Source organism: Gorilla gorilla, chromosome 15, assembly GCF_029281585.2.
Source record: "Gorilla gorilla gorilla isolate KB3781 chromosome 15, NHGRI_mGorGor1-v2.1_pri, whole genome shotgun sequence".
NCBI classification, from domain to species: domain Eukaryota; kingdom Metazoa; phylum Chordata; class Mammalia; order Primates; family Hominidae; genus Gorilla; species Gorilla gorilla.
Genome location: NC_073239.2, coordinates 118,953,660 through 118,972,263, shown reverse-complemented (window position 1 = coordinate 118,972,263; position 18,604 = coordinate 118,953,660). Strand labels below are relative to the sequence as shown.

General features: G+C 45.7%; 1 protein-coding gene across 1 annotated transcript in view; it reads right to left on the bottom strand.

The window, feature by feature from the left end:
- Positions 1–18,604, bottom strand: part of DYNC1H1 (dynein cytoplasmic 1 heavy chain 1) — an 86,207-nt gene that overhangs the window by 44,882 nt on the left and 22,721 nt on the right. The window contains exons 9-26 of the mRNA XM_019009655.4: positions 18,191–18,370; positions 16,969–17,118; positions 14,137–14,283; positions 11,478–11,618; positions 10,952–11,128; positions 10,706–10,816; positions 10,502–10,621; positions 8,526–8,765; positions 5,511–5,666; positions 5,256–5,369; positions 4,593–4,703; positions 4,303–4,512; positions 3,976–4,122; positions 2,950–3,116; positions 2,688–2,861; positions 975–1,140; positions 708–896; positions 422–616 (exon numbers count right to left, since the gene is read on the bottom strand). Of these exons, the coding sequence (XP_018865200.4) occupies positions 422–616; positions 708–896; positions 975–1,140; positions 2,688–2,861; positions 2,950–3,116; positions 3,976–4,122; positions 4,303–4,512; positions 4,593–4,703; positions 5,256–5,369; positions 5,511–5,666; positions 8,526–8,765; positions 10,502–10,621; positions 10,706–10,816; positions 10,952–11,128; positions 11,478–11,618; positions 14,137–14,283; positions 16,969–17,118; positions 18,191–18,370 (2,895 nt within the window). The remainder of the gene's footprint in view (positions 1–421; positions 617–707; positions 897–974; positions 1,141–2,687; positions 2,862–2,949; positions 3,117–3,975; positions 4,123–4,302; positions 4,513–4,592; positions 4,704–5,255; positions 5,370–5,510; positions 5,667–8,525; positions 8,766–10,501; positions 10,622–10,705; positions 10,817–10,951; positions 11,129–11,477; positions 11,619–14,136; positions 14,284–16,968; positions 17,119–18,190; positions 18,371–18,604) is intronic.

The window sequence follows — 18,604 nt, the reverse complement described above, 5'->3', positions numbered from 1 at the left end:
GCTTTAAATATTTTAAAATTCTGCAACTATCCTAAAACATGATGGAAGACTAGCTTTCTGATGTCTGTCCTAAGAGTCTGCCACGTGCCGCCATGGGGCTCACAGCAAGCACTGCCCGCGCCGTGCAGCTTAGCACTGCTGTGGCCACCTCTCTGGGGAGATGACAGGAAAGAGCAAGAGATCCTGACCAAGGTTGATCCCTTCCTCTCTACCGTGATGTCACGTAACCCCTGCATGCCCCTGAGATTACCTTTCAATAGGGACAGGGAGCCAAATGCCCACCCTCAGAGGATATCCATACACCATCCACTGTTCTCCCTGATACTACCTGAAACCTTTTTCAAGCATGATTTCCATTTAACTGCGTGGTTGAGGGTGTAAGAGTCTAACTGGTAAGGAAGGAGTCAGGTGCGAGACTAACCAAGTGTTCTAGCTTCCGCCTTCGGAGTGGGGGCTGCTCCATGAGGACAGAGTCTGCTAACACATTGAGGGTGACCTCCACATTGCTCAGCACAGAGTGCAAGGGCGCGGCATCTCCACCTCCGCCCATGCTGCTCAGTGCGGTCTCCACGTTCTCAGACCAGGCTATCTGGGCTGACAAAACCACAAGCTGGGCCTGAAAGACACAGAAACAAGATCCCAAAGGATCATTTTAAAGACTGGTCCGCGTTTTCACCATGAGCCCACTCACTTCTACTATAGATTACCTGGTATTTATCAATCCAAGTGATGTAGGTATTTGGGTCAATTGAAGTTGCTTTACCAAAAATCTCAACTTCCGTAACAGACTCAGCGAGCAGTTTGGCCAGGGTGACTCTCATCTCCTTTTCTACCAGTGTGAGCCACTCATTGATTTTGGGATGTTCAGTAATTGACACAGGAGTTTTAAACATAACCTGAAATAAATACAATTTTAAGAAATGAGGTATGCAAAAATGTGAGAGAAGTTTTAAAAGTTACAAACATAAATTTACCTCCTCTCCTTCCCGAGACGAAATACCCAAAACAACAGAGTTATCCTCGTTCAGGATGATGCTCGAAACTCCAGCAAACATCTTCTTGAAGTGTTTCTGTAATTTAGCGACATTCTTGCTGTTTCCAATGATTTCAAGCAAATCTTCATCACCCACAAAATAGAACCTAAAATTAAAATAACACTCAAGTTGCGAAAATATTATATACACATATAAGGTGAATCAAGGCAAAATTTCAAACTGCAGGAAGGGAAAGAAGATGTGGCTGGTGGTGGCAATCTCCAGCCCAAATTCAGATCACATCAAAATTTCTTCCAGCCCTTGGCGAAAGATACACACTTACCTAACAAGATCTTGAAGAGGAATGCAATGAATGCAAAGAATTTCATGTCATTTGCCTTAGTAAGTTACTTTATTTATTTATTTATTTTTGAGACGGAGTCTTGCTCTGTCACCCAGGCTGGAGTGCAGTGGCACGATCTCGGCTCACTGCAAGCTCCGCCTCCCGGGTTCACGCCATTCTCCTGCCTGAGCCTCCCGAGTAGCTGGGACTACAGGCGCCCACCACCACGCCCGGCTAATTTTTTTTTGTATTTTTAGTAGAGACGGGGTTTCACCATGTTAGCCAGGATGGTCTCGATCTCCTGACCTCGTGATCCGCCCGCCTCTGCCTCCCAAAGTGCTGGGATTATAGGCGTAAGCCACCGCGCCGGGCCAGTAAGTTACTTTATTAACTCTTTTTTACTTTTTGAGATGGAGTCTTGCTCTGTCACCCCGGCTGGAGTGCAGTGGCGCAATCTTGGCTCACTGCAACCTCCGCCTCCCGGATTCAAGCGATTCTCTTGCCACAGCCTCCCGAGTACCTGGGATTATAGGCAGCCGCCATCATGCCTGGCTAATTTTTGTATTTTTGTAGAGACAGGGTTTCACCATGTTGTCCGGGCTGGTCCTAAACTGACCTCAGGTGATCTGCCCACCTTGGCCTCCCAAAGTGCTGGGATTACAGGCGTGAGCCACCACGCCCGGCCTATTAACTCATTTTTAAAAGAATCTGTCCAATTCAGCCTAAGCAAACTATTCAGAAAGGAAAAGATGCCACTTAGAAAACTGTCCGAGGCTGGGTGCAGTGGCTCATGCCTGTAATCCTAGCACTTAGGTGACTTAGGTGAGCGGATCACCTAAGGTCAGGAGTTCTAGACAAGTCTGACCAACATGGCGAAACCCCATCTCTACTAAAAATATAAAAATTAGCCGGGTGTGGTGGCGGGCACCTGTAATCCCAGTTACTCAGGAGGCTGAGGAAAGAGAATCACTTGAACCTGGGAGGAGGAGGTTGCAGTGAGCCGAGATTCTACCACGTGCTCCAGCCTGGGTGACAGAGCAAGACTCCATCTCAAAAAAAAAAAAAAAAAGAAAACTGCCAGAGATAAACATTGAAGAGATGCAATGCAAGCTGCCTTGGAGGGTAGATGATAGTTAAATTAAGGATTTAAGAAATCCAAGGTAGGACAATTTAAAAAATCCAAGGTAGGTACAATTAGTAATCACTGCATGACAGGGAAGGGAATGGTAATCATTATATGTATTATTGGCTAACAAAATCCTTGATGTCAAAACTAACAAACACAGGCCCAGAAGGGAAAGAAGATCACTGGAAAAATGCACAATTGAAATTCAACTTGACTCCAGGCCAAGTCAAAGCAAGGATCTTACCTGGGGAAAGATGACCGCTCTCTTTCCAGATATTCTCCCAGTGCTTTCTGGATCTTTCCTAGCAGGTCTGCCAATCTTTCCAGAGACCTCTGTACTCCCTGGATGTTCAGAACATCCATAACAAGGGGAGACTTGGACACTTTTTTCATTAGAGCCAAAAACTCAGTGCTGATGCTACAAATGAAATTAAAACATGCGTCAGCCTTTGTGTAGAGTAGTTACTAGCCGCTGGCAAATTTGGCTTTCTGGCTGGAGGCCATACCTCTGAAACCGCTGGGTTTCCACTGGCAGCAGGTGCTTGATATCTGCACTGCCTGTGAAGATACCTTCCAGGTAGACCCACCGCCTCTGCACATCAATCCACACATCAAAGAGAGCCATGATCCTGTTCAGCTTATCTTCCCAGCTGAGAGCATCCTCTTCAAAGACCTGGTGGACAGACAAGAGGGCAGAGGTAAACTGCTGACCCTTCTACTCACAGATATGCCAAAACTCACTGAAAAAGTGCAGATCAGGATCTCATGAAGTAATCTGATTCACATTTTAAAAAACAAGTAGACGGGTGTGATGGCTCACGCCTGTAATCCCAGCATTTTGGGAGGCCGAGGCGGGTGGATAACTTTAGGTCAGGAGTTTGAGACCAGCCTGGCAAACATGGTGAAACCCTGTCTCAACCAAAAATACAAAAATTAGCCAGGCATGGTGGCAGGTAGCTGTAATCCCAGCTACTTGGGAGGCTGAGGCAGGAGAATCACTTCAACCCGGGAGGCAGAGGTTGCAGTGAGCCGAGATCGTGCCATTGCACTCCAGCCTGGGTGACAGAGCAAGACTCCATCTCAAAAAAAGAAGAAGAAGAAAAAAAAAAAAAGCAAGCAAACAAACAAAAAAACAAGTATTGACTGGCTGTGGTGACTCACGCCTGTAATCCCGGCACTTTAGGAGGCCAGTGCAGAAGGACTGCTTAAGCCCAGGAGTTCGAGACCAGCCTGGGCAATATAGTGAGATGCTGTCTCTACAAAAAATAAAAAGCTAGCCCAGCATGGGGGCATGTGCCTGTGGTCCCAGCTACCTGGAGGCTGAGGTGGGAGGATCACTTGAGCCCAGGAAGTCAAGGCTGCAGCAGTGAGCTGTGATGGTGCCACTGCACTCCAGCGTGGGAGACAGAGTGAGACCCTGTCTCAAAAAATACAATAAAAAACAGGTACCTAGTAACTGTCAGTGAAAAGGCATTACAGTGAAAGCGTGGGAGACCACTGGTGGGGAGGGAAAGCTTCCCCAGCAACAGCACCTTGTAATACGGAGAGAGCTTCATGGCCGAGACGCTGTTGATGTGTTCTTTGACCTTGTTGAAGAGGTCATCCCAGCCACGGATCAAGCGGCACTTGTTCTGATAATTAACCAAGTCTAGTTCGTAAGTATTCCACACTTCTCTTATCTGAATTCAAACCAGAAAGATGCATGTTATCAATATGTGGGCATTCACTAGCTGCACAAGGGACCCAGCATTATGAGAACCAAAAGGACCACAGATGACAAGGCTCCATTTTTACATAGCTCAGATCTATGTAACAGCCCGAAACACAACGTAAAGCAGCCGTTCAGTCCTATTACTCGCCTGCTTCAAAAATTCTTCCAAAGCCATCTCCCCTTGTGCCACAAGCAGTACATCCTTGACAATCGCTTCATTTTTCTGCAAGTCAACATCCCAGATTTGGCCAAGGGTTAGCTCAGAAACAACCCAATTAACATGAAGCCTTTTCATGAGCTGTTTCCAATGGCGGTCTTTAAGTGCTTCGGATTTCAGTTCAATCACCAGCATATTTATCTGTGGAGAAAGTAAACAAAGTGATCTGTGCAGGTGCGTTTCTAATGGACACTCATCACCGTGCGATACTGGCCACCTACCTTCATGTAACCTTTCAGAAGCCTCTGAACAAACTCATAGGACGCATACTGTCGCAACCGGGCAGGGAAGCTTTTCAGCTGGTTCAGGAGGGCATCCAAATTTTGTCGAAGCTGTCGAGAGAAACATAAGATGCTATTTAGCTTGCCAACATTTCTTTAAATGGTGAAATATTTCTTTAAAAAATGGTTTCAGGCCAGGCGCGGTGGCTCATGCCTGTAATCCCAGCACTTTGGGAGGCTGGGCGAGCAGATCACTTGAGGTCGGTAGTTCGAGACCAGCCTGACCAATACGGAGAAACCCCGTCTCTACTAAAAATACAAAATTAGCCAGGCGTGGTGGCACATGCCTGTAATCCCAGCTACTAGGGAGGCTGAGGCAGGAGAATCGCTTGAACCCGGGAGGCGGAGGTTGCAGTGAGCCGAGATCGTGCCATTGCACTCCAGCCTGGGCAACAAGAGCGAAACTCCGTCTCAAAAAAAAAAAAAAAAGGTTTCAAAGTAAGTTTTACAGTATTTTGGACGAATAATGTAAATAACATGCAGGACATTAAATGACATCTTATGAACTCACAATACAAATACACAAACTTGGCTTGTCACATTCCTAAATAAAGTCTGTAACTGTTAAAATAGACGTACACAAACACCGATTTCATGATATACCTTTCGAGGCTGTACTGAAACCCAGGGTTGCTCCTTCATCTGATCGATTTGCTCCCAAACCTTAGAAAGTTCTGACCAAACGCCTTTGAGGTCCTGTAATTCTTCTAAGGCCACCTGCGATTGAGAATAGTAAAGCAGTTGACTTTGGAAATAGAAATCACCCCAGAATCTGGCAGAGCCCTGAGGATGAACAAAGTCAATGGCAGAGTCCGGGTGGGGAGCGGGATTCTCCACCCGCTCCCCAGTGGTTCATACCTGCACGCGCTCTTCACTGCCACTGAGAAGCCCAGTATCCGTCAATTCCAGCGCCTCCTTGGCCTTTGCACACTTCTCTCTGTCATCCTTCAGCCTACCAAACTTCCCCTCATATATGGTGAGAGCCTGAAGTGCCTCTTCTGGGCGAAGGTTGCCCTGAAAGCAGTCAGAGCACAGAGAATTGGAGCACAATGTCTCAGGAGAGATGAGCATTTAGGCTTTAAAATGGTGCACAGAGCCTGCAGGGCTTCTGGACGTTTCGGATTCTTTGCACACATCTTCATAAGGAAACATTCAACAAGATGTCCACTTTGGATGTGTGTACAGTAGTGAATTTAATTTTTACATGAACATTTTACATAAATAAAATAGATGGTGGAGCATCTCTTGATTTAGCCATTGTCTTATTCAGTACCCTGGAAGGCGGGAGAAGAGGCAGCACAGACTCGGCCTCAAGTGCACATCCCCAGTGATAGAAGAGGACAAACCTCCGGGGCCTGCCAGCCACAACTTCCCCAGAGAACACAGTTGTTACATCAGTTACCCAGCCAAGAGAGGAATGAGAAATCACCAGAAACAGACTCTACTTCAGCATTAACACTACCATTTGCATACTTCCTTTTCATTTTAATAACTGTTGAGAGGTGTACAAAATATTACTGTTTTCCACTAAGGCAAGATATCAAAAAACATTTTACTTAGGCTGGACGTGGTGGCTAACGCCTGTAATCCTAGCACTTTGGGAGGTGAAGGCGGGGAGACTTCTTGAGTTCAGGAGTTTGAGACCAGCCTGGGACTTCATCTCTACTAAAAATAAACAGTAAGCTAGGTATGGTGGGGCACGCCGGTAGTCCCAGCTACAACGCTTGATCCCAGGAAACGGAGGCCTCAGTGAGCTATGACCATGTCACTGCACTCCAGCCTGGGCGACACAGTGAGACTCTGCCTCAAAAAAAATTTTTGGCCACGTGCGGTGGCTCACGCCTATAATCCCAGCACTTTGGGAGGCCAAGGTGGGCAGATCGTGAGGTCAGGAGATCGAGACCATCCTGGCTAACACATTGAAACCCCGTCTCTACTAAAAAATACAAAAAATTAGCCAGGCGTGGTGGCGGGCGCCTGTAGTCCCAGCTACTCGGGAGGCTGAGGCAGGAGAATGGCGTGAAGCCAGGAGGCAGAGCTTGCAGTGAGCGGAGATTGTGCCACTGCACTCACTCCAGCCTGGGAGACAGAGCAAGACTCCGTCTCAAAAAAAAAAAAAAAAAAGAAAGAAAAAGTTTTAACTCTAACACATTACTGGCACCAAGGTGAGGTGATGAGAAATATTCAAATTTTGATGACCAGAATCTTGCTATTGATTAATATTCAACTCCTCCACTGGAGCAAGCACTCATAACCTAGCAGTAACAGCAGCACTGGCAAAAGCAGAGACCATCAAATCAAAATTAAGCACACAGTAGAACCTGCAGGGGCCCAGCAGCACGGAAACGGTTACAGGCAGGATGGGACAATTAACCAGCAGATCTTTGTGGAAGGCTAAATCTGTCATTGTCATTAGGCCTACTGTGGGAAACTTACATCCCCAAATGAGAAGAACAGATTAATATTCAAAATATGTTCACATCTTTTCCGTTTGTCTTTTCTACGCTTTTATTCCCTAAATAAATAAAAATTTGAAAATTAAAAAGAAAACAAACCAATTGCCTGGGACCCACCATAACCCAATTGTATCAGCGTTTATAGAGGGGAGAGGGGTCCAGGCGTTTGTATCATCGGATCAGCGTTTATAGAGGGGAGAGGGGTCCAGGCGTTTGTGTCATCGGATCAGCGTTTATAGGGGGGAAAGGGGTCCAGGCGTTTGTGTTATCGGATCAGCGTTTATAGGGGGGAGAGGGGTCCAGGCGTTTGTATCATCGGATCAGCGTTTATAGGGGGGAGAGGGGTCCAGGCGTTTGTGTTATCGGATCAGCGTTTATAGAGGGGAGAGGGGTCCAGGCGTTTGTATTATCGGATCAGCGTTTATAGAGGGGAGAGGGGTCCAGGTGTTTGTATTATCAGATCAGCGTTTATAGAGGGGAGAGGGGTCCAGGCGTTTGTATTATCAGATCAGCGTTTATAGAGGGGAGAGGGGTCCAGGCGTTTGTATTTATATGCTCTCCAGATAATTTCATGCACTCTTAGAAAATAACAAATAAAAATAACAAAGGGAGCAAAAAATAAAATAAATAAAATTTTGAATTCCACTTCCAGTAACCACACACACTGTTATCTATATCACCTCTGCTATCAGCATGAGTTGCCAGCCCCCTTCCACACCACCCTCCCAGGCACAGCAGTAGCCACTGAGCCAGCGCCCTCTCATCTGCTTCTGTCGCAGCAGCACCACCACCTGCCTTTCCTGTCTCTTCTTGCTCATTTTTTTTCTCTCTCCCACTGAGCGTGATTCCATGAAGGTAGGAGGCTCTTGTCCTTTTCACTCACTGCTATATCTCAATGACCTAGAACAAGGCCTGGAACACAGTCAGTGCTCAATAAATACTTGAATGCATGAAGAAAAGTGGATGTGGCAGTTTCTGGGTGGTGGAAGGTTTAAATGGCTACAATGACGAAGACAACAGAACCTGCCTCCCCACAATCCACTGGCAGCACTGGCAAAAAAGAGACCATCCAATCAAAATTAAATTAACTAGCAGCAGCAGTGGAAAGCTTGGCCTTTGTCTACAGGAAATTAAACTCTAATTTCTGAGCATATCTACGTAAGAGAATGATCTAAGAACAGAAAAACTTTAATCCTTAAAACCAGCTACTGAATGCCATTCTGAGTAAAAAGAGGTCTAAGCTGGGCTTCATATTTTCACATTTGCTATCTCCATCTGCTTTTTTAACTACAAAAAGGAAAAGAGTCTTCAATACTAGAAAGCTCAGTCACAGCAAGGCCTTTTAGGCTTGAAAGAAAGTCACCAAATCACACTGCTGGGTGAGGAGTCTCCTGCGTCCCCACCCGGCGGGACTCACTGTGACAGGCTTGGTCTTCTCCCAGTCGGTCAGCAGGTCGGTGGTGCGGCTTTCCACGGCCCGATCCTCCTGGACAATCTTCATTTGCAGGTTTGCCACCTGCTGCTGAATGGCAGAGTCCTTTCGCCGCATGATGTCATTGAAGGCTCCCCACTCTCCCTCGATGTTGTCAATATAAAGCCAGGAAGGTGGGAACTGGAACCTTTGCTTTTCCAGTAAGCGCTGGCCATTGCGGTAGAGCTTTGAGAGTTAAAAAATAAATCAAGTTTTTTCTTCTATAACAATGATAGAAATTATTAATTAGAGCCCCATGAAAGAGAAGGCACTTTATAGTTATAAAACACATAAGACTGGCCAGACACAGTGGTTCTTGCCTGTAATCCCAGCACTTTGGGAGGCTGAGGCAGGTGGATTACTTGAGTCCAGGAGTTTAAGACCAGCCTGAGCAACATGGCAGGACTTCATCTCTACTTAAAAAGAAAAAAATTAGCCAGGCATGGTGGCATGTATTTGTAGTCCCAGCTACTCAAGAGACTGAGGTGGGAGGATTGTTTGAGCCTGGGAGATTGAGGCTGCAGTGAGCTAGGATCCTGCCACTGCACTCCAGCCTGGGTGACAGGTGAGATGCTGCCTCAAACAAAACAAAACACAGAAGATCAATACATGTGCTCTTCTCCTAAAACCATCCATCCTAAGACATCGTGGCCAGAGGGCAACATCCTCTGAGAGCCCACCGCAGCTAGTCTGGGTGTTGCACTCCACTGCATCCGGACGGCCCCGGACAGGATACAAAGCAAGGTGGAGCTGGGCTTCACCCTTTATTCCAAGTTATTAAAAGGATACTTGGCCGGGCATGGTGGCTCATGCCTGTAATCCCAGCACTTTGGGAGGTCAAGGGGGGCAGATCACTTGAGGCCAGGAGTTCGAGACCACCCTGGCCAACAAGGAGAAACCCCGTCTCTACTAAAAATACAAAAATTAGCCGGGCATGGTGGTGGGCGCCTGTAATTCCAGCTACTCAGGAGGCTGAGGCAGGAGAATCGCTTGAACCTAGGAGGCAGAGGCTGCAGTGAGCCGAGATCACACTACTGTACCCCAACCTGGGTGACAGAGCGACACTCCATCTCAAAAAAAAAAAAAAAAAAAAAAAGAAAAACCTAGATGCCCAGTATCTGCACTGAGTTTTTCATTATTTATTTAGTTTTTTGAGATAGAGTCTCGCTCTGTCGCCCAGGCTAGAGTGCAGTGGCACAATCTCAGCTCACTGCAACCTCCGCCTCCCAGCTTCAAGCGATTCTCCTGCCTCAGCCTCCCGAGTAGCTGGGACTACAGGCACATGCCACCACACTCAGGTAATTTTTTATATATTTTTAGTAGAGATGGGGTTTCACTATGTTGGCCAGGCTGGTCTCAAACTCCTGACTTCAGGTGATCTGCCCACCTTGGCCTCCCAAAGTTCTGGGATTACAGGCATGAGCCACCGCACCCGGCCTACACTAAGTTTTAACAAGCACATCAGGCTGTTGTAACAGAGATGATCTGTGGGCCATACTAAGAAAAGAGTGCCTTAAGGGTTGAGTCAGGTCATTCTCTTAGAATGCAAAATACTATAGAAGCCAAATTAAACTAGAGATCTAGTGTAATTTTTTTTTTTTTTTGAGACGGAGTCTCACTCTGTTGCCCAGGCTGGAATGCAGTGGCACAATTTCGGCACACTGCCAAAATTTCGGCTCTGCCTCCCGGGTTCATGCCATTCTCCTGCCTCAGCCTCCTGAGTAGCTGGGACCACAGGTACCCGCCACCACACCCGGCTAATTTTTTGTATTTTTAGTAGAGACATCATTTCACCATGTTAGCCAGGATGGTCTCGATCTCCTGACCTCGTGATCCGCCCGCCTCGGCCTCCCAAAGTGCTGGGATTACAGGCGTGAGCCACCATGCCCAGCCAAAAATTTTTAAATATCCACAGAGCTCACCTCAACTTGCTTCTCAAACTGCTTGATCTTCCGTTTCAAAGACTGCACATAGGTGATGAAGGTCACTGCATCGGAGGTGCTGGCCGTGTCTACTGAGTGCTGCTCCAACTCTTGGCGGGACTGTTCAGAGAGAGGGGAGTATTTCATCACAGAGCCGGGGTTTACCAGTAGACTGGTTACAGAGGCAGAATCCTATGTCCTCACCTTTGAGATCTGGGAATGGAATTCCGTCATGTTTGATCCTAGCATCTGCCCAAATTTGCTAAGAACCTCCTTATGCCAAGAGTCATATTTCAAGTTCACCTTAGATTGTACCTGAGGGTGAAATAGCACACAACACATCATCAGCTCTTTCCTGCTGGCGTGTTTATCCTTCTATGAGTATCAGTCTAACAGAAATGTTGCTTTTACACTACCCTTGACACCTTTCAACCAGACAGCAGGGCTCACCTTGCCATAATCTATAACTACTGGTCCAAACTCTTTCTTGGTTTCTGCATTGTCAAAGGTTCCTCTGGCCTTCCTTATTTGGACCAGGAGAGCCTGCCATTTGTTGAGATCTTCTCCAAGTCTGTTATAGATGTTTTCAGCTTGCATATCCCATAAACACTGATACTGAAGCCAAACCTGCAAATGAAGAACACAGTTAAATAATAGTTTGAGTTTTCATTTTGTAGAATACTGGCACCTCTTATGTTCATATTCCATTAAGAAGGTTCATGTCTTTCACCACTATTAAGAGAAATTCTCACTTCAGACTCTCAGAATTTTCATATCAAAAAAGATTCTCGAACGTCATGGTTAAAACTCAGAAAGATGTATCCTATCATTTACTCTCTGCTCTGAAACGGCAAATAGTATCTAGTGAACCATACATACAGTCAAGACCTTTTAGCTCCATGTTCTTTATATCTTGTACTCTTAAGTGTCTAGAATAGACCATATGCACATTTGAATGAAATTAGGAGTTTCTTACCTTGACATACTGTTCAACTTCAGATACAATGCCCATGACAGCAGAATACGACTCTTCCAGGGCAACAGGGCCATCAGGCATCCGTGTTAAAGCATTCCGATAGAATTTCTCTTCCTCAGTCAATTCGTAATGTACACCCACCTAGCCAACCAAAGCCGAAATGAATCCAAGTAGTGTATATGAAAACGGTAATCTAAGTGTCACCTTTTACTTAATTAAAATGAACTGAAAGAAAAGCTCATGACCAAAATGGCATTTAAGGGATAACATCCACTTACCCTGGCCACAAGTAACCAGAAAGCCTACTTATATTTAACTCATCAAACCAATACAAGAACATTAATGACAACGGAGAAATGTGGCAATGCAAAAACAGCTGAAAAGTGCACGAAGCCATTTGCTCATTTTAACTATCTGAGTGCCTGTTATGTGCCAGGCACTATTCTAGGTACAACAAGCAGATAAAAATCCCTGCTCCCAGGGACTTACACTCTATGGGAGGAGAGACGCGATTAGGGAACAAGCAAAACACACAGAATGTCAGGTGGTGAGAGAGAACTACGGAGCAAGAGTGAGAAGGAGAGGGAGTGTGGGCGCAGCATGGGGAAGGCTGCATTTTCAGTAGTGACGTCAGGAAAGGCCTTGCTGAGAAGGGGAAAGTTGCGAGAAACTAGGAGGAGAGGGGTAAGTTGTGATTATTTGCCATCAAGGATTCTGAGTTGAGATCAACAAATGTGAAGGCGCAGGGGCAAGAGTCTACCGGCATGTTTGAGGACCAGCAAGACTCCAGTGTGATGGGGCAGAGCCAGTGAAGGGAGAAGCAGCAGGAGCTGAAGTCAGAGAAACAATAAGCAACACATTACACAGGCCCAGCAAGCCACTGGGGCTTTGACTTTCATGATGAGTGAGAGAGGAAGTCATTCAAGGGCTCCGAAAAGAGTGTCAGGATTGACTTAGAATCTAAAACTTGCTTTGGCTGCTGTGTTGAAAACAGATTTTAGGGAGGCAAAGGCAGAGAGAACAGATAGGAGGGAATATTAATAATCCAAGTGAGAGGTGATGGTACCTTGTACGGAGTGGTGCCAGTGAAACAGCTCAGCATTCATTTTCAAGAGACACACAATGGGAATCAAGGACAATACCATGATTTTTGGCCTGAATGAGCTGAAGGATGGGAAGTGAAAGACTGACGGAAGATCAAACTTGGGGAGGCAGGGCTCAAGAGGTGCTCAGTGTGACACGACTCCGAGATAGCCAAGTGGAGATGCCATGCTAGTAGCTGCCCAGACAAGCCTGGAGCAGGGAGAAAGGTCAGCTGGAGATACGAACACAGAGCTGTCAGCCTGCAGGTGGCATTTAAAGTCAACAAGACTAGATGAGACCACAAAGAGAGTGCACAGGAGTGGAGACGGAACAGAACATTTAGAGGGAGTTTAAGGGGAAGGCAAAAGAGGAACCGAGAAAGGGGACCAGCCACTGAGGTGGGAGGAGAACCAGGAGGCACGGTGTTCTGAAGAGTCCAGAGCATCATGCAGGAGGGAGCCTCCATCAAGTCTTGCAGTGAAGAGGTGAGACAAGGACAGAGAAGCCCTCTAGTCAGCAGGGTGGGGCTGTGGGCGATCACACAGAGCAGTGCTGGAGGAGGCTGGATGAGTGCCTGAGAAGGGAGCTTCCTTATGAAGATGGCAGGGGACATGGGGTCCCATTTAGGTACTGAAAGAAGACCCAGAAGAGAGGGCAGAACAGCTAAACGAGAGTGAGGGGATGGGCTCTAGGGAAAAAGGAGACTGCTGGCTTTAGTTTGTTAACTTTGGAGATAAGCAAGAGAACAATGCAAATAGAAACATGGCTGGTTAAAAACAGGAGAAACATGATGAGAATGATGCTAAGGATTGTATGTAGACTCCTTGAAGGGCAGAAGCCAATATCCATAGCTTGGTTCTGATTAGCTGGACAGTGCCCAGCATTAGGTGAAACATCACCACGATTTTAGCCATAGGCAATTAACTACCTCAAAAAAAATCCTAAAAGATCTGAGTTTATATTCAAAGTTAAGAAAACGGTTAATGTCTTCAGAAGATCACTAAATTCTGGAAGAGTCTGCAATAGCAGAAGTTGTGCCATCTTTGTTTATGAAAGCCACTGGTTCTGTTTAGAAGTGACACTGGGGACTAAATGGTCTTCTGAGATTTCCTTTTGTTCTAAAAATATACTAAGAGTATATTATATTTGAGATTTGCTTCAAGATAATCTGGTGGGGGTGGAGAGGTAGGGAAGAAAATATAAATAACATTGTCCACATATTGATAAAGCTGTGTGGTGGGGGGCTCTTGATTCCCTCAACTTTTGTGTATGTTTTAAAATTCCCCTAATAAAAAGTGGGGGGTGGGGAGGAGAGGGAGAAGCAGGAATTGAGATTCCCAAAGACGCTCATGGACAGAAGTTCGAAGAGACTACTGAGACCAAGCTACAAATGCCAAGTAACTAGTTGGAAAAAAAGGTCAGGGCACAAAAAGCCTCCCTAACTTTCCCTCTGGGATGTCTGGAGTTTGTAAACAACATCAAGAGCTTATCCAAAGAAGCACCATGAAGAAGTGGTATCACAGAGCCCATGAGAGGCCTGGTCAGAGGCGTGTGCCTCAAGTCGCCAAAGGCTTACCTGGTACCTCTGACTCTGGATCCTGGGGAGAGACAGTACAACCATCTTCCAGGCAAACATTTCCTGATACAGCTTGTATCTGCACTCTTCAATTGGCGGATTCAAGTAGATTACCTGATTGGTTATTCTTAGCTCATGAACGACATTCTGTGAAAGAAAGGTTTCATTTCTACTCAGCAATCTATTTTTCAATAAAAAAAAATTTTTTAAGACAGAGTTTCACTCTTACTGCCCAGGCTGCAGTGTAATGGCACAACCTTGGCTCACTGTAACCTCTGCCTCCCGGGTTCAAGCAATTCTCCTAAGCCTCCCAAGTAGCTGGGATTACGGGCATGTGCCAGCAAGCCCAGCTAATTATATATTTTTAGTAGAGACGGGTTTCAGCATGTTGGTCAGGCTGGTCTCAAACTCCTGACCTCAGGTGATCCACCCGCTTCAGCGTCCCAAAGTGTTGGGATTACAGGTGTGAGCCACCATGCCAAGTCCTTTGCTTTTTGTTTTTTTTGAGATAGGGTCTCACTCTGTCACCCAGGCTGGAGTGCGATGGCGACATGGCTCACTTGACATTCTGGGCTCAGGCAATCCTCCCGCCTCAGCCCCTCAAGTAGCTGGGACCACAGGCGTGCACCATCATGCCCAGTTAATTTTTGTATTTTTTTTTTTTTTTTGAGACGGCGTCTCACTCTGTCGCCAGGCTGGAGTGCAGTGATGCCATCTCGGCTCACTGCAATCTCCACCTCCCGAGTTCAAGCGATTCTCCTGTCTCAGCCTCCCGAGTAGCTGGGACTACAGGCATGTACCACCATGCCCAGCTAATTTTTGTATTTTTAGTAGAGACGGGGTTTCACCATGTTGGACAGGATGGTCTCTATCTCTTGACCTCATGATCTGCCTGCCTCGGCCTCTCAAAGTGCTGGGATTACAGGCATGAGCCACCGCGCCCGGCCTAATTTTTGTGCTTTTTATAGAGATGGGGTTTCGTCATGTTGCCCAGGCTGGTCTCGAACTTCAGAGCTCAAGCGATCTGCCCACCTTGGCCTCCCAAAGTGCTGGGATTACAGGGGTGAGCCACTGTGCCTGGCCTCAATAAAATAGTTTTGATACTCAACACCTTCTCTCTCTAAATTACTAAACTACTTCAGTCTGAATTACAATGTCTGTCACTTGATTATCAGACATGGTCTTGTATAATGTCATGTTTGTCATTTGTGCCTTCCCCAAAAGAACATAAGTCAGACAGCAGGTGCTGCTTCACCTCCTCCTGGGCCCCTGGCGCCCAGGGATTGAACATACAACAGGTACTCAATGAACTTTCATCTGGTTTGGCGTAAGTATATGATGATGTCTCAATATAACGACCTTGAGACCCGAGAAACTAGCACCACTGAAGCAGTGATACCACTCAGGTTATCAGTTGTCAGGCAATGATTTAGGTTGACCAAGGTCAGGTAAGTCTGTGCCACCTGCCAGTGCTTTACACTAAACAAGAATTCCAACTTCGTCTCCACTAGATAGTCATGTGTTGCTTAACAACAGGGATACGTTCTGAGAATCACGGTGAGGCGATTCTATCGATTCTATCACTGTGCAAACTCCACAGCATGTACCTACACAAGTCTAGATGACAGCCCGCTGCCCACCTAGGCTATGTGGCATGGCCGATTGCTCCCAGGCTACAAATCTGTACAGCATGTTACTGTACTGAATACTGTAGGCAACTGGAACACAATGGTAAGTATTTGTGTATCTAAACATATGTCGGCGTAGAAAAGGTACAGTAAAAATATGGTATTGTAATCTTCGGGACCACAATTGTATATGTGGTCTTGTCGTTGACTGAAACGTCATTTTGCAGTGCATGACTGTAATTGTATCAATTTAGAAACACTCATTTGCTTCTCTGGGACTTGGTATTTTAAAAAGTATGCTCTGGGGATAAATATCCAATAATAGTAATATTCAAAGGTGGAAACAGAAATATTCAACAATGAAAACATTTTTCAAGTGTAAGGGAAAAAAATAAAAAGGTAAAGTGTAGGTAGGGGAAAAGAGCCAACTGTTTCTCCCAGATCAAAGTTTTTACTGTTTGGTGAGTCCTTTTTATTGGTAAATATAACACAAATACTATAAACACTTACTGTAAGGTGGATTCCTTTGTAACCACCACCAATAGCAGCAGATAGGGCCTACTTACACAGTGCTAGTTGACAGAATTATTCAGTTGTTTAGAAAGCTTGCTAAGCTCCACACAAATGCGAAAGAGATGGCTCAGGAGGCACAGACTACTACTCCGTGTGGTGGCCACTGTGTTACCACCTTCTTCCCGGGGATGTGAACTGAGACCTTTGTTACAACAGTGGAGTACGTTTCAATGTCATGGTCTGAACATTGACTTCTGGTGGATTACATGCAGTTCTTGAAATAATTTATTGCATGAATGGTAAGAAGTTTTTTTCCAGTGTAGTTTTTTTTCTAAAATTTAATTTTTCATTTTTTAGGACTTAAAATAATTATTTTAGATTTATAGGAGAGTTTCAAAGGAAGTACAAGGAGTTTCCACATATCCTCCACCAGCTTTCTCCAATGTTAACATCTCACATGAGAGTGAGGGATTTTGGAGAAAGAGCGCAGAGGTGACCTGCCCTTCCCATCGCATCACATCAGAGGGGACATGACACCGGCACATCGCCACTGGTGAGGCTGACCTTCATCACCTGGTTAAGGTGGCATCTGCCAGGTGTCCACAATAAGTGACCTTTTCATAGGTGTTTTTTAACGAGAGAGTTTTGTTATTTCACTTATTAGTAAATAGAATGCCACAGAAGCACTCACTTTGATCTTTGGCTCTCCACCAGGCTTGTGACTAACTTGTGGAGCATCCGTGTCCATGTCAACTTCTGCTTTATCTTCAGCTTGTCCAAGAAGAACCTGGGTCCAAGCTCTCAGGCCAGCTTGCAGACGGACGCCCAATATTCTTTCAATCTACAGACAACGTTATATCAGAGAACAGTGTTTCTCCTAAAAGTTAGCTCACAAAGCAAGTTAATCAGAAAGTGGTAGGTGTTTCAGATAAAAGATACACAGTTCCTAACTAGAAGCCTTCATATCTCTCTTCTCAGAATCTCACTTTCTCACTTTCTCCCAGCCACAGATCACTTGTTAGGCTGTCTTCTCCATCTTTGGATACTGAATCACCAATCCTTCACAACCTGTAACCTCTGCTATAAAACATCCTCCTCCCCAACACTCTCCACTGGTGTGCTCTCTGAAGTCCACCAGTGAGAAAAGGCATGGATTTGAAAGTGTGCTTTACGCATACATACCACACCTTCTACCCATCCCCACTTGTCTACGGGGATACAGGTGGGGGAAGAATGTGGCTGTTTCTAAATTGGGTGTTGGGGAGGGGCAGGGTCATCAGAGGAGGACACCTGGAGGGCTAGAAAAGGTAACACGAATCATAAGGAAAGCAAGGAAGAACAAATAGGAAGTTATCAAATATCCAGCAAATAAAGGCAACACTTTCTCCTCCCTCTTATCTCCCTGCTTCCAACTTAAACTTGATGTGAGTACTGACCTGTAGTATCATAATTTGGTTCTTTTTTTTGTGTGTGTGTGACAGGGTCTCACTCTGCTAGAGTGCAGTGGTGCGATGTTGGCTCATTGCAACCTCCGCCTCCTGGGCTCAAGTGATCCTCCCGCCTCAGTTTCCTGAGTAGCTGGGACTAGAGGTGCTCATCAGCACACCTGGCTAGTTTTTGTATTTATAGTAGAGACAGGGTCTTGCCATGTGGCCCAGGCTGGTCTCGAACTTCTGGGCTCAAGCGATCTGCCTGCCTCGGCCTCTCAAAATGCTGGGATTACTACAGGCATGATGAGCCACTGTCCCTGGCCACAATTCAGTTCTATCACTAGTTAAATGAGATTTTGGAGGGGAACTGAACTATCACAGATAATTTCCAGGGAAAAATGCTTTTTAGTGACAAACTAATAAGCTTACTGGAGGGTCAGCAGAAGAAAAAGGAGGAAAATACTAGCAAATTCTATCCCTTACCTCCATGTCAAGCTTGTTGACCCAGATGGGCAAATTGGAATAGGAGTGCAGATTTAAGTCATCCACTGCTTTCTGGACTCTGTTCAAGATTTCCGAGAATGTCTTATGGTCATACATACAAGTTTCCAAGGAACGGACTTCTAGGTCTATTTTTTCTTCAATGATCAGCAGATCATCCACCTGAAGGAAGAAACATTTAATATTTAAAACACCCACTCACACTCTGTTCCTTTATTCTCACATAACATTCTTCTCAAGTATTATACATTGACAAATGCTCCAGGCACAGTTCTTCCATAAGTAGCTAATCCTAGCTGCTAGTGAGAACACTAATCCCCACTCGCATGTCCTTGCAGAGGGAAGGAAAATGCGTGGAGCCTCCCCAGCTTCTCTTCCCTTACTCCCACTCACGGG